The sequence below is a fragment of the Ascaphus truei genome, chromosome 4, assembly GCF_040206685.1.
Source record: "Ascaphus truei isolate aAscTru1 chromosome 4, aAscTru1.hap1, whole genome shotgun sequence".
In the NCBI taxonomy this organism is placed as follows: domain Eukaryota; kingdom Metazoa; phylum Chordata; class Amphibia; order Anura; family Ascaphidae; genus Ascaphus; species Ascaphus truei.
Window position 1 is genome coordinate 381,656,585 of NC_134486.1, and position 16,579 is coordinate 381,673,163.

General features: G+C 46.3%; 1 protein-coding gene across 1 annotated transcript in view; it reads left to right on the top strand.

Annotated features, from left to right (window-relative positions):
- Window positions 1-4,891, top strand: part of LOC142492433 (uncharacterized) — a 32,521-nt gene extending 27,630 nt beyond the window's left edge. The window contains 1 exon segment of the mRNA XM_075595073.1: window positions 4,751-4,891. Coding sequence (XP_075451188.1) covers window positions 4,751-4,891 — 141 coding nt within the window.
- Window positions 4,892-16,579: the final 11,688 nt, after the last annotated feature.

The following is a 16,579-nucleotide window of genomic DNA, read 5'->3' on the forward strand; positions in this document are numbered from 1 at the left end:
ATTGGGCGCTTTTTTTCTTTTCTTTATATATATATATATTTTTTTCTTTTTATATATATATATATATATATATATATATATACACTGCCGACACAGTTTATCCGAGTGCGGCTCATTCCGCAAGCCGGGAAATGTCCCGGCTTGCGAGCCGCACTCCCTCAGCGTGCCGCGCATCACCGATGCGCGGTCACGCATCATCGGGTGCCAGCGCCCCCTGCACGCGCGTCCAGGGCTCCCCGAGGGAGCCCTGGTGTCCCGCGATCGCGGGACGGCGGCAGGGGGTTCCGGGGGACCCGGCGGACCCGGCAACGGTAGGGAGAGCGCCCCGATCGGAGGGCGCTCATCCGCTGCTTCGGCGCGCGCCCGTCACCCTGCGGCGCGCGCCAGGATACTGCTGCGGCCAAGAACGGGCAAATGCTCGAATAAACTTGGCCGCAGCAGTATATATATATATATATATATATATAAAACAAAGCGTAAAATTACAGCGTGAAACAAGTATTGAATAATCAATAAATGTGAGGGAATACCTACTTAAATAAAAATTGCCATAAGACAAACCACAATAAACAGACAGACACACAACATATATGACAAGGAAAAAAAGGGGGAATGGAATAGGGAATGGAAACAAGAGGAAAGAAGGAGAAAGGGAAGGAATGGGAAAGGGAAAGCCAAAAATAAAAGATAAAAACCACCGGAACGCCCAGAAAGCTATCCGAGCTGTCCTCTTTTGTTTTATATATATATACAGTGGTCGACAAATCCCCCAAAAATCTACTCGCCGAACCAAAAAATCTACTCGACGCCTTGCCCCGCCCCTCACCACCTAGCCCCACTTTTAAAAAATGGAATAAATTCCTAATAAGAATTATGTGTGACTAGTCTAGGTGGGTAGGTGACTGGGTGGGTAACTTGAGTAGTCTGCGTGGGTAGGTGACTAGTCTGGGTAGGTGACTGTGTGGGTGACTGTGTGGGTGACTGACTGGGTGACTGACTGACTGGGTGACTTACTGACTGGGTGACTTACTGACTGGGTGGGTGACTGACTGGGTGGGTGACTGACTGACTGGGTGGGTGACTGACTGACTGGGTGGGTGACTGACTGCCTGGGTGGGTGACTGACTGCCTGGGTGGGTGACTGAGTGACTAGGTGGGTGACTGACTGACTGGGTGGGTGACTGACTGGGTAACTGGGTGGGTGACTGACTGGGTAACTGGGTGGGTGACTGACTGGGTAACTTGGTAACTGGGTGGGTGACTGACTGACTGGGTTGGTGACTGACTGACTGGGTGGGTGACTGTGTGGGTGTGAGAGGTATGTGTCTGCTGCCTAATAGCTCCCTGAGAGGCAGGGGTGCGCGGGGGTCAGGTGGCTCCTTTATGACAATAACTACACTTACTTCTGGCGCTCCAGCAGTGCTCTCCACTGGCCTTCCCATCCTCCGGATCAGGTCCTGCCAGCCGGCACGCTTCCTCGGGGCTCACGTGACCCGGATCACAAACAAGCATGATTCTGGGGAAGAGGCATGTCAGCAGGCACTTCACTGGCTTGGGTAGGGTAGGTGCATGTTCTATAGTATTCAATAGATAAACAGTGTAACCCAATGGGAAACAAAAACAGCACTCAGGGTAATAATGCAAAAACAAATATATTTAAGAAAGACAGGAACAACAATTCCAACATTTCGGTCCTGTATAGGACCTTCCTCAGGGGGGGGTGTTCTCTAGCACGCTGTTTATCTACACTTTATATATATATATATATATATATATATATATATATACTAATACTCCTTATTTTTCCATCCATATACACCAATAGGGACCACATAGTATCCACACACACTTTTAGTTGTGCTACAAACTCTCACATTTCCACACCCACATACACCATTTATATCCCTCTCACTCCACACACACCTTGTGTAGAGCACTGTTTATACTGTGGGCTCTCCATTCATTTTTATTCACACTGATACACATACACACTCTTTCTTCACTTGCTTTCAGTTACCCTTTGACACCTCTAGCCATAAAACACATCCACACCAGGGGAAGGACAAGCACAGATAACATTCCAAGAGACACTGTTTTTAAGTTATCCTTGCTTCATTCATTGTAACATCGCCGGAAGAAGAGATCAGTGTATCTCGAAAGCTCGCACAAATAAAAGCATTTCGTTAGCCACAGAACGGTATCATCTATTTATTTTTTGATTATATATATATATATATATATATATATCTTATTATATATTTGTGAAAGCACTGTATGCCTGTCTGCATCTCCTGTGTCCCTAGGGGAAATCTCATTGGTCCCTTGGCCCGCCCGCCCCCGCACCTCTCATTGGCCTGAGGCGGAGTGACGGGCCAACACACACACACACACACACACACTCACTTTGCGCGGCGCTCATCAGGACCCACATGCACCTCATCCTCTCCCCGGGTCTCCCGGTTTCCCACGCTTTTTCCGACCCTCCCCTCCCCCCCCCGGCGCCGCTACAGTCAGCGGGGGAGTGGAGCGAGCGCCCGGGACACAGCGGGGGACTCTCACCTCCCCACGATTCTCACCACCCATAGGCCACTCTCTCACCCGGCGCTCACCCCCCCCCCGGCTCACCCCCCCACCCACACACACAGAGCACTGAGCGGCTCTCCCCTCACCCGGCGCTCCCCCCCCCGGCTCACCCCCATCCCCACCCACACACACAGAGCAAAGAGCGGCTCTCCTCCCCCACGGTGCTCCCCCCCCCACACACACAGAGCACTGAGCGGCTCTCCCCTCACCCGGCGCTCCCTCCCCCCGGCTCACCCCCCTCCCACCCACACACACAGAGCCCTGAGCGGCTCTCCCCCCCGGATCTCCCCCCCCACACACACACACAGAGCATGCGGCTCTCCCCTCACCCGGCGCTCCCCGTCCCAGAGGCCTCTCCTCCGGCTGTCTCCGCCTCTCCCCGTGAAAGGCACAGCACCTCCTCACCGGAGCATCTCAGCCTCTCCGCGGAAAAGCCCGAGGTGGAGGAGGAGGGTGGCCGGTACCCGGAGGAAGAGGAGCGCGGCCGTGTGCAAGGTGAGTAAACGCAGGGGAATGGGTTATTTAATGCGTCCAACACTCACCCTGCCCTTTGCCCCCCTGCCCCCCTGCCCTTTTCCCCCCCTGCCTTTTGCCTCCCCTGCCCTCCTGCCCTTTGCCCCCCCGGGCCTTTGCCCCCCTGCCCTCCCTCCCCCTGCCCTTTGCCCCCCCTGCCCTCCCTGCCCTTTGCCCCCCCTGCCCTCCCTGCCCTTTGCCCCCCCTGCCCTTTGCCCCCCCTGCCCTTTGCCCCCCCTGCCCTCCCTCCCCTGCCTTTTGCTTCCCCTGCCCTCCCTCCCCCTGCCCTTTGCCCCCCCTGCCCTCCCTCCCCCTGCCCTTTGCCACCCCTGCCCTTTGCCCCCCCCTGGCCTGCCTCCCCCTGCCAATTGACCCCTGTCCTCCCCCCTGCCCTTTGCCCCCTGCCCTTTTCCCCTCTGCCCTCCATCCCCTGCCCTCCCTCCCCCTGCACTTTCCCCTTTGCCCCCCTGCCCTTTGCCCCCCTGCCCTTTGCCCCCATGCCCTTTGGCCTATTGCCACCTGCCCTCTTGCCCCCCTCCCTCCCTGCCCTCTTGCCCCCCCTTCCCCCCTGCCCTCTTGACCCCCCTGCCCTCTTGACCCCCCTGCCCTTTGCCCCTCTCCCTCCCTGCCCTCTTGCCTCCCTGCCCTCTTGCCCCCCTGACCTTTGCCCCCCTCCCTCCCTCCATGCCCTCCTCCCTCACTCCCAGCCCCACCCCTCACTGCCCTCTTGCCCCCCTGCCCTCCCTGCCCTCTTGCCCCCCTGCCCTCTTGCCCCCCTGCCCTCCCTGCCATCTTGCCCCTCCCTGCCCTTATCCCCCCCGCCCCTCCCTGCCCTTTGCCCCCCCCCCACGCCCCTCCCTGCCCTTTGCCCCCCCCACCCCTCCCTGCCCTTTGCCCCCCCCACCCCTCCCTGTCCTTTGCCCCCCCGCCCCTCCCTGCCCTTTGCCCCCTGCCCCTCCCTGCCCTTTGCCCTCCCTGCCCTTCCACGACCCTTGGCCACCCCCCCCTACCCTTCCACACCCCTCCCCCCTGCCCTTCTACTCCATGCCCCCTGCCCTTCCACACCCGGGCAACTCCGGGTATATCAGCTAGTATATATATATATATATATATATACAGTGTTCGACAAACCTATACATTTGCACGCCCTGGGCGTGTGGATTTAACATCGTGGCGAGCTCATATTGGCCCAAGCAGCACACGTGTGGTACTAGGTGGCGAGTAGATTTTTTGGTGATTTGTCGACCACTGTGTATATATATATATATATATATATATATATATATATATATATATATATATATATATATATATATATATATATATATATATATATATGCAAATATAAAATATATAAAATATAAAATATATAATATATAAAATATATAAAATTGGAAGTTGCCACCAGAATAGGACCAGTGCAGAACCATACCATACTGCTTAGATACTGCAGGTTACTGTATAGCTATTTTATATACAGAAGACTTTGTTTTCTAAACACTATTGTATCTGTAAGATATGAATAGTCACGGTAATATTATTATGACCTGTTTTACTATGCATTACAGTTATATATTTACTTACCATTTTATATTAAATCCTGCAAGATATAGCGAAATTTGTGAAGTTCAAAGTCAATACTCTACATGTACAGTTCCTGACCGTAATGAAAAAGAAAACGGCTGGTGGATTTGTTAATGAAGTGGAGCTAAAAGACAGCAGTGAATTTATTACAAGAGGACAGCTGAGGGCAAGAAGTGTTAGGGTAGAGGATAAACACAGCTGTAACAGATAGGAAGGGAACATCTCAGGTGGTCAATGTTTGTACTGCCAGATCATTCATGCCCCATATCAGTACTGAACTAAAGCCCATGGCTGAAATTGTCAACCCATTTGAATAAAGTGAAATCAATCAGAAATACTATAGCAGCACAAAGGTAATTTCCATACTGCAAAACATAATTCTACTTAGACATAAATAAGATAAGCACATACAGTACTAGAGAATGTAGTGTACACCCTGTTATATAATGATACAACTGTGCAGAATGCCAGACCACATAAAGCATCTGTATAGTACACTAAAGCCTCATGCTACCCATAAAAGCCGTGTTCTGAGATATTTATTGAAAGAAAGCTCTCCATACATTTTGAAAAACCCAAACTTATACTTAAATAGCAAACTATATGACAGGGTTAGAAGAAGACAAAGAATAAATAACTTCTCACTGGGTGTTGCAGAATTGTTAAGCCTATGAAAGAGTAAATGATGAGGGGAAAAGGTTGGCCGTCTGGGGAAAGGTGAAGGATGATTCTATTGTATACTGTAACAGCAATGAATACATGATAAGGCATCCAGATAAAGTTGATGGCATATGAGTACACCACAGGGATCTAAGACTCACACAATTCATAAATTTAAAGGTCTGTCATAAATAATGCAATCAAGAAATATAGATGCAACAAATTCCAAATTGCCCCCAGTGACTGAATCTCCAACAAGTTATCTCCCAAAGAACCAAGTGATTATAAAGAGAGGCATATGACATTTGATTCCTTACATTATATATCCTGCAATTATTAATAAAAATTCATTCTGTTTTATATTTTTCTTTTTTATTTCAACCCACATCACAGAAATAGTTCATAAAAAATGTGATGCATCCTACATACTCTATATTGTGGAAGAATCCTAATTAGAGATGTGAAAAACATTTGCATATTAGCATATCAATCATAATATTACCATCAGTGACAATATGGGCAAAAGTTGGCAAACAACACAATCTCTGTCTACGATAAAGACCCGTCCATACATTTGCTGTTTCTTTGTGTCTTTTGGAAAGTTGGCATTTTTTGCAATGACCTTCCTAAAGTTTGGCTAAGCCATTGATGAAGTTAAAAATAAACCTACAAAATTTCACCTGTGTTAAAAAAGGAAAACAATGCAAGAATTGACAATATTTTTGCTACCATGTGAATTATTTTATGAATTTACAGTAGACAGCAAACTGGGACAACATTGCACATCATCGTGGGATTTACTGTAGCTGAGTAAAATATTTATTTTCCATATCCTACCATAGCACATACATATGAAAAAGATTTGCGGCTGTACTTACTGTAACTTCTTGGCAAAAATGGAAAACAATGGAAATCCTCTCCTGCGACCTGTTTAACTCCCTACTTAGTTCTTCATGCTCCTAATCACAGTTATACTGTACACTACATACTACAGTATATTGTTGCTCATGCAATTTGTAATGTTATTTTTCATTGAGAATTGAAAGGTAGGTAAAGGGTGGAGGAAGATTGAAAAATGTAAGCAGAATATTAATAAACTTATAGTGTCAAATAAATGTCTGTCCTGTTAGGTTCATAGTTATGAACCTGAAAGTTATTACTACACTATGGCAGATTGAGTCTTGATTTTGTTGTTTGGCATACTGTACTGTAGGTAACTCTAGTATGTCTCTCTTCTGCTTTATTTCATCATGATAGTAATACAGTAGCATCAGGATACCTGATAATGTACATCTTCAAAGAAACAACAGTCAGTGCATTACTCATAGCAGATATGTTTTTGTTGTTGCAATTTTAAATAGTTTTAGACCTTACATCTATAATATATAAAGGTTTTTTCATGATGGAACTACAATAAGATAGATCAGTTTGCCCTTTGGTTTCTGATTAACTCGCAATTTGGGATGATGACACAATAGGACTCAATCTGTAACATATTCAAATTTGAATTAAACGTGTATATGCAAAAATGTGCTACTATATAATTTGACCCACTTTCCTCAGAGATTTATAGTACATATTGCATAGATTGTCAAATGGAAAAAACTGCTACATAAATTACATTTTTCAAAATGCAATAATTATTTAATGAGTATCACTGAAAAGTCAAAATCTCACTTTAATTAATAGTTCTTTATAGTACAGTAAAAAATCATTAAGTTCTTCATATAAAGGGCAACTCATCTCCCCTTTCTCTCCACTCATTCCTTTCGGAATAGAGTAACCTGGTTTAGCGATCACAGTGGTTTTCATTATACAGTACATGTACAGTTCAATGGTTCAGTAATAGCCACAAGATCCTGGTCATCCCCTGTCATTATTTTGATTGGTTCTAAGAATGTTTGCATTTGTACTGTACTGTACATGTAGCCTTCAAACTCTGACTCACCAAGCTGGTTCATAGTGTTGCATGTAACATGAAAATGATGGCTGAGTTCAATCTCAGTCGGAGGAAAGAAAGAAGTGGACTACTTTTCTTTCTAATCCCTTCTATTTTACCCATACGTTTTTCCCTTTTATGACTGTATTGCTTCTGTACTGTTGATACTGGAACTAGAGATGGGCAAAATTTTCCCCATAATTAGAATCCGCCGCGGATTGGCGATTTCCTTCCATCTGCGGAATTCCGCAGATCAGTTTCAAAAAAGGCAGATTCGATTTTTTTTTGTTTTTTTACTATTACTGTACCTAAAATCTACCAGACGTATTCGGAATCCGAACTTGCAAACTGAATCCGCATCCGTCAACAGAATTATTATGGGATGAGGAGTATATCAATAGGGGTACAACCTCAATTTTAAGCTATTGTGTTGTAGGGAGGGTTAGATGTGGGTTTGTTAGGCTGCTGCTATAGTACTATAGGTCATACATTTATACATTATTTACTGTCTAGGCAGGAAGTGGGAGTGGCAGTATTTCTACCTCCTGTTTCAAAATGTTTGGAATATGCGGAATGGTTTCATCTAAAGATATTTCGCGGACTAGGATTTAAGTTGAATATGTTGGCAGATGCTATAAAATCAGCAAAGCCAAGACCAAATGACAGATTTTGAAGAATCTGGGCCGCCTTAAAATTAAGTAATGTGATGCCAATCGGATTTGGCCTCGAAAGCTTTGTGAAAATCCATGAAACCAGACTTTTACACCTTTTTTTACTATTGGACAATACACACTGAAAACTATTTATAAAAATGTAAAAAGGGTTATTTATTAGGAGACTAAACATAGCAGCGATTCAACTAGTCTGAATAGTCGGCACTCAGCACCAGAGCGTTCCACATAAAGGGAAGGAGACATAACATGGGTTATGCTTGTTGTGATATGTCTCTGGAGGGTCTTCTTGGAATCTTAAACTCTACAGTACTTTAGAAGGAAGTTCAACTTGCAGCAAGAAACTTAATTTTTCTACCTCCTCTTGGACAAATCTTCTAAACCTACTCTAAGTTTGCCCACACATTTAGTTGCTACAATCCAGGAACAGGGATTGTATTGTATTGTATGTTTTTATTTATATAGCGCCATTAGTGTACATAGCGCTTCACAGTAGTAATACATGTGGTAATCAAATAAATAACAGATAATATAAATAACAGATCATGGGAATAAGTGCTTAAGACATAAAAGTAACATTTCGGAAGAGGAGTCCCTGCCCTGAGGAGCTTACAGTCTAATTGGTAGGTAGGGAGAATGTACAGAGACAGTAGGAGGGAGTTCTGGTAAGTGCGTCTGCAGGGGGCCAAGCATTATGTATCGTGTTTAGAATATCCACAGTGCTATTCATATGCTTCTTTAAGCAAGTGTGTCTTAAGGTGGGTCTTAAAGGTGGATAGAGAGGGTGCTAGTCGGGTACTGAGGGGAAGGGCATTCCAGAGGTGTGGGGCAGTCAGTGAAAAAGGTTTAAGGCGGGAGAGGGCTTTAGATACAAAGGGGGTAGAAAGAAGACATCCTTGAGAAGAACGCAAGAGTCTGGATGGTGCATACCGAGAAATTAGGGATGAGATGTAAGGAGGGGCAGAAGAATGTAAAGCTTTAAAAGTGAGGAGAAGAATGGAGTGTGAGATGCGGGATTTGATCGGAAGCCAGGAGAGGGATTTCATGAGGGGAGATGCTGAGACAGATCTAGGAAAGAGTAGAGTGATTCTGGCAGCAGCATTTAGGATAGATTGTAGGAGAGACAGGTGAGAGGCAGGAAGGCCGGACAGCAGGAGGTTACAGTAATCAAGACGGGAGAGAATGAGGGCCTGAGTCAGAGTTTTTGCAGTCGAACAACAGAGGAAAGGGCGTATCTTAGTTATATTGCGGAGGAAAAAGCGACAAGTTTTAGAAATGTTTTGAATGTGAGGGGCGAATGTGAGAGAGGAGTCGAATGTGACCCCTAGGCAGCGTGCTTGGGCTACTGGGTGAATGATTGTAGTTCCAACAGTAATGTGGAAGGAGGTAGTAGGGCCAGGTTTGGGAGGAAGTATGAGGAGCTCTGTTTTAGCCATGTTGAGTTTAAGGCGTCGGAGGGCCATCCAGGATGATATAGCAGAGAGACATTCAGAAACTTTGGTTTGTACAGCAGGTGTAAGGTCAGGTGTTGAAAAGTATATTTGTGTGTCGTCGGCATAGAGGTGATAATTAAACCCAAAAGATGTTATTAAGTCACCTAGAGAGAGTGTGTACAGAGAAAAGAGAAGAGGTCCCAGGACAGAGCCCTGGGGTACCCCCACAGAGAGATCAATAGAGGAGGAGGAGGTGTTAGCAGAAGAGACACTGAAAGTACGATGGGAGAGGTAGGATGAGATCCAGGATAGAGCTTTGTTCCGAATACCTAGAGTATGGAGAATGTGGAGGAGAAGAGGGTGGTCCACGGTGTCAAATGCTGCAGAGAGGTCGAGTAATATGAGCAGAGTGTAATGACCTCTGTCTTTGGCAGCATGGAGGTCGTCAGTTATTTTAGTGAGGGCTGTTTCGGTGGAGTGAGCAGTGCGGAAGCCAGATTGTAGAGGGTCTAGGAGAGAATAGGTGTTGAGAAAATGGAGCAAGCGAGAGAATACAAGACGTTCAAGTAGTTTAGAGGCAAAAGGCAGGAGGGAGACAGGTCGATAGTTAGAAAGACAGGTAGGGTCAAGCTTGCTGTTTTTGAGTAATGGTATGACTGTTGCATGTTTGAAGGAGGATGGAAAGGTTCCAGAGCAGAGGGAGGAGTTAAAAATGTGTGTAAGCGTAGGGATTATAGTAGGAGCTAGAGGTTTTAGGAGATGGGAGGGAATGGGGTCAAGAGGACAAGTGGTAGAGGGAGAAGAGGAGATCAACAGCGACACATCCTCCTCTGAGACAGTGGAAAAAGACTCAAGGAAGGCAGTAGGAGAGTTAGGAAGAGGTGTAGGATGGGGGGAAGAAACAGAGGGGATGTTCTGCCGTATGGATTCCACCTTTTCCTTAAAATAGTCAGCAAAGTCCTGAGCGGAGATGGAGGAAGGAGAGGCAGCTGAGGGTGGTTTGAGTAGAGTATCAAAGACAGAGAACAGTCGGCGTGGGTTAGACTTGTGCATGTTGATTAGTGCAGAAAAGTAGGCTTGTTTAGCTTGCGAGAGGGCAGAGTTGAAACAGGATAGCATAAATTTGTAGTGAAGGAAGTCTGCGAGAGTGTGAGACTTCCTCCAGAGGCGTTCAGAGGAACGAGTGGAGGAACGCAGCATGCGCGTGTGGGAATTTAGCCAGGGTCTAGGGTTAAAAGGGCGAGGGCGGCAGAGAGAAAGCGGGGCATGTAGATCAAGAGACGAGGACAAGACAGAGTTGTACTTTCTGACCAGGTTGTCAGGGTCTGTAGCAGAGCTGAGAGAGGAGAGGGAGGAGTGTAAAGTGGACTCAAAGTCAGGTAAGTGAATAGAGCGCAGGTTTCTGCAGAACCGGGGGGTAGATGGAGGTGGAGAAGGGGAAAAGCGAGATAAAGAGAATGAGATGAGATGATGGTCAGAGAGAGGAAAAGGGGAAATGCAGAAATCAGAGAGAGAGAAGTTTTTAGTGAAAACCAGGTCTAAGTAGTGGCCATCCTTGTGGGTGCTGGCTGCAGTCCACTGTTGAAGGCCAAAAGAAGAGGTAAGAGAAAGAAAGCGGGAAGCCCAAGAGAGAGAGGGGTCATCAATGTGGCAATTGAAGTCCCCAAGGAGAAGAACAGGGGAGTCTGAGGAGAGAAAGAAAGAGAGCCAGGATTCAAAGTGAGAGAGAAAGGCAGAAGGGGGATAAGTAGAGGTAGGTGGGCGATAGATGACCGCCACATGAACAGGGAGAGGAGAGAAGATCTGGACAGTGTGAGCCTCAAAGGAGGGAAAAGCAAGAGAGGGGGGAATAGGAAGGGTTCGGTAACGGCAGACAGAGGAGAGCAGGAGCCCCACGCCTCCACCCCTGCCATCAGGGCGCGGAGTGTGGGAGAAGGAAAGACAGGAGATAGGAGAGGGCAGCTTCCAGAGCAGAGTCAGACTGAGTGAGCCAGGTCTCAGTTATAGCAAAGAGAAGCAGGGAGTGAGAGAGAAAGAAGTCATGTACAGAGAGGAACTTTTTAGAAAGAGAGCGTGCATTCCAAAGGGCACAGGAGAAACGGAGAGAGGAGGGAGGGTGGCAGGGGATGGGTATGAGGTTGGAGGGGTTGACACCAGAAGGAGTAGAAGTTGCATGTGGGAGGCGAGGACGAGAGCAAGAAGAAATAAGACAGGGACCAGGATTGGGAGAGATATCCCCAGAAGCAAGGAGGAGAAGCATGGATAGAAAGAGGATGTGTGAGGAGGATTTGTAGGGGTGTTTTTTAGTGCAGGGGATATAGCTGTGTGGTGTCAGGGGACGCAGATAAGAAAGGAGTTCATGTGAACTGAGAAGTGGTGAAGAAAGGAGAGATGGAGATATATGAATAGAGTTTGAGACATACTGAGGCTGGTAAAAAGAAGTGCATAATTTGAGAAGAAGTGAAGTCACAGCAAATATAAATGGTAAAGGCAGCATCACAGCAGTAATGATGCAGTCTGGTATTGATGATATCCTCCTTTCCAGCGTAGTTCAAATGCAGGAATCAGGGCCAGATGGGGTGTCCACTTCTTCCTCACTTCTTTTGTCCTTCCTTTTAAACTTCAGTTGTTCAATAGTCATGCCACTTATAATGGGCCACTTGGATATGGGCTGCAAGCAGACTAGCTGTTCTGACTGGGTTTATATAGGCCTAAAAAGTCACCTGACAATGTTGTTCTGTCTGCTTAATTAGCACATCTGAGGCACATTCAAACAAATGGTTTTCTACACAGGGTGTTCCCTGCCTAGGTGGCAACACTTAATTTGATTAGGGGTAGACAGAAAACAGCATTCAAATATGGATTTTACCTAGCATTGGATCACTTGCATATACTATATAATACACACAGCAGTGGATTTAGAGATGGATTTTACCTAGCATTGGATCACTTGCATATACTATATAATACACACAGCAGAGGATTTAGAGATGGATTTTACCTAGCATTGGATCACTTGCATATACTATATAATACACACAGCAGAGGATTTAGAGATGGATTTTACCTAGCATTGGATCACTTGCATATACTATATAATACACACAGCAGAGGATTTAGAGATGGATTTTACCTAGCATTGGATCACTTGCATATACTATATAATACACACAGCAGAGGATTTAGAGATGGATTTTACCTAGCATTGGATCACTTGCATATACTATATAATACACACAGCAGAGGATTTAGAGATGGATTTTACCTAGCATTGTATCACTTGCATATACTATTGTAATTACTATAACCACAATACTGTAGAACAACAAAACAAAAGCAGAACTGACTTCAGGTCAGCATCTTATTTATAACCCTTTCCTCGATAACATCTGAGAATGCTAGCAACCCCTAGATCTTCATGGCAGCCTCCAAGTTTACCAAGACAACATACAAGTGATAAAATGTTGCAAAACTTTTAGTCCTGAATCCATGTCCCCATAGCAACTAGTCAAAGACTCTTTCACAAAGAGCTATAAGAGCGCGAAACATGTTAGAGGAACACTTTGTCCTCACCTGTATATTCATGTGTGCCACATTCATGGATTAAAAACCTTGTCTTCGGCATATTATCGTTTGGTCCCCACTTTTTGTTCCTGTGCTTTCTTGCTTCCCTGCGTCCATCCGGATCAACAAGTAACTCTTTATCTACACTTACTGCCACAGGAGATGCACGCTACATAGAGCTGGCAGATGGTTACATACTGTGAGTACAACCGTCATTATCAAGATTTATTCATTATTGTGGCTTGTCCTTGGATGAAAGGATTATATGATTACTGACTGCAATTAATTGTCCACTTGTACAATAGGGGTACAGAAGCAACTGCTACCACCCTCAAGTTTATTGGATGACCAGTATATACTCACTTACTGATTGTGACCACATAGCTCTTTTTCTCTTTCAAGATTATTTGAATTGCATTGATTTTGTTTGGGTGCTGTGGTTTGAGCACTAGTGAAGACTCAGTGGTCTCTTTCTCAAACGTATAAGCAATAGTCAACAGTCAAAGATTGCTAAATAATAAAATGACAATATCAGAGCTTACAACAGTTTTTTTTTTTTAATCAATCTATTTAATAAAGTCTTATCACCAATGGTAAAGTAGTCATAATGGGCTTTTTACTATGGCAATATGTCAGCGATATTTGTACTAGTGTAGCCCTTTTCCACCTAAACAGATGGCTACTGGTGCTGCCCTTTATCTGTTGGCTCACAGGGGCCTCCGCTACGAAGAGCCTGGAGTGATATACTTACAACCTTGGTGCAGCGCCTCCACCTGAGAGGGATCCCAATGTAGTGGGAGGAGCCCTCACAGGACCCAAGCAATGAACACACACACAATGAAAAATAGAAAGGCCTTTACTGGAACACAGATATCTTATAATCTATGATGTCTATAACGCTATAAGACTAAATGTACAACTACCCACACACCTCACATGGCTCTATCCCACCACATCGTGTCCTGAGAATCCCAGACCCACAATGTTCCAACCCAAACCCAATGTGTATGACTGCGTGGCCCACTAATATGAGTGTAGTTATATTTGGTTCACTTTCTGTAAGGTACCTGCCGGGTGCTCCAGTATCTTGGCGCGCCAACAAGAAACCAGATAGGGATCCGCTGATCCAGCAATGTCCTCCATGGTGCGTCCGCCTCCGCGTGGAGTGGAATCCCGTTGAAGTCTCCCACCGTGATGATAGTCTCGGATTCTGCCACAGTAGCCTGGTCCCAGACCACCGGTATCAGGGTCGCGCAGCGTAGCAGCTGTGTCCCTGAATTATAGATAGCTACTGTAAAGTGGTGCATGGTTCCTACCTAAGGGCCTGTCCCTGTAGCAGCCACAATCTATCAATGTGAGTCGGGCCTAGCTGGGGCCTAGGGGGAAATCTGGCTAAGGGCAGAGGGTCACAGACCTCTACACACCCCTTACCCCTATCCTGTCCCATCTCCGACTGATTCCTCCTCTTCCAGTGCGCGAATATCTATCTCCTGTCTCAGGAAACCTAGCTGCGCTATTGGCTCCCTGGCGTCACATGGTATCCTTGCCACTGAGCACTATGGGGCTTGTAGTCCCCGCGGAACCTATTCCTATGGACCGCCATGTGCGCTCACTCCACTGCGCACGCGCAACCCTTCAATGGCTGCCACAAACTCTCTGTGCATGCAATCCAACATGGCGGCGCCCTACAGAGTGGCCGCTGGTGAGCCTGCCGCTACCCGGCAGCTGCAGAGGTAAGGAAGGGAGAGGTGCAACACCGGGGGAGCTGGCTACATCCTCCCCCTGGTGAAAACATCAATGACCCCGCTTGGAGGACAGCATTAACTGCATTGATTATATAATAAAAATGCAGGGTATGATATGTACAACTTATCATAATCGACTCTAAACAATATGATACAGTTCAGTAAACATACAATATTAATGACGGAGGCCAGCTTAGCTTTAGCCGGTGGCTGAGACTCATAATGGGGTGCCCCTAATTGATCGTAAGCCACTCCAGTGGGTGGACGCCTCACTCTTTGACTCAGACGAGTCTCAGTCTCTGTAACTTCATCAAATGAGATATGTTCTGTGACTTGAGGCCCCATCTCTCTAGCAGTAGGTGAATTGGACGGAACAACATCTCTGTTAGGCACAAAGCTGGGACTGCTGGGGTTGAGAGGACGGCTTGCTGAAACCGTGGATGAGGGTACTTGAGACTCAGGCCCATTACCGGTGCTCCTTCGGGAGGTGCCCACCAGTCTCGGGTTTGATCAGTAGAAGTTTCGTTCCCAGATTCTGGATCACTCTCGGTCATGGGACTGAAAGTGTCTGTAGGTTCGTTGGGCTCAGAGTTATTTACTACACTCTCTCGTTCTGAGCCAGCATCGCCCACTTGTGGTACGGGCAATAAATGGTTTCGTTGCCAAACCTTTACCCTGCCATTGATGTTACGTATGCGATACACAGGGATGCCAGGCATCTGGGACTCTTCCTCAAAGTATCCTTCTCTCCATCAGTCGGCCAATTTTATGCTTGCCGGGAATTCCCAAGTTACGTAAGAGAACAGCGTCTCCAGGCTGAAGCTCCCAATAGCGAAATTTATGATCATACCTCTGCTTGCTATTGGCGTTTAACTGGGCTATGGCCTTTCTGCTAAGTGATAGGCTCGGTGCAGACTATCTTGTAGTCGCTTCACATAGCGGTATTGCGCCACATTGGATACCCTGTCGGTAGATACCCTGAGGCGGATGTCTACAGGCAGTCGAGCTTCTCTCACGAACATCATAAAGTAGGGCATATACCCCGTAGATTCATGCCGAATGCAATTGTATGCGTACACCATTGCCTCAACGTGCTTGCTCCATTCTCCCTTTTGAGAGTCTTTTAAGGTGCCTAACATATCAACAATGTTCTATTGAATCTTTCAGGGAGAGCGTCCCCCTCAGGGTGATCGGGAGTCGTTCTAGACTTTTGGATGTTTAATAGCTTGAGGAGTTCCTTGATTAGTTTGCTCTCAAAGTCTCTTCCCTGGTCAGCGTGCATTCGGTTTGGCAGACCGTAGTGCACAAAATATTTCTCCCACAGTACTTTGGCTACTGTGATAGCTTTCTGGTCTTTTGTTGGGAATGCTTGAGAGTAGCGGGTGTAGTGATCTGTCACTACCATTACATTGCCTATGCCTCTGGAATCAAGTTCGATACACAAGAAGTCCATGCAGACTAAGTCCATGGGGCCAGAGCTTTTTAGGTGGCCCATTGTGGCTGCACCATGGGCAGTGTCTTTCTCTGGAGACACGGGAGGCATCTTCTGCAATGCCGCTCCATGGACTCCCTCATTTTGGGCCAGAAGAATCGGTCCCGTATTAAACCGAATGTTTTGTCCACCCCCAAATGTCCATGGTCATCGTGTAGAGATCTTAGGACATGGTACTGCATACTTCGGGGTAGGAACAGCTGCCGTCTGTCCGGATGATTGTGATAGGGGACGACCCGATAGAGAAGATCACAATCAATTTCAAACTTGTCCCATTCCCTCATCAGAATAGCAACAGTATTAGCGGGGGCCCGTTTCACCAAGGAGGAATTATTCGGATGTAAGGCCTCACGGATAGCATTAGCCACTGGATCGTTTATCTGCGCTGTCACGAT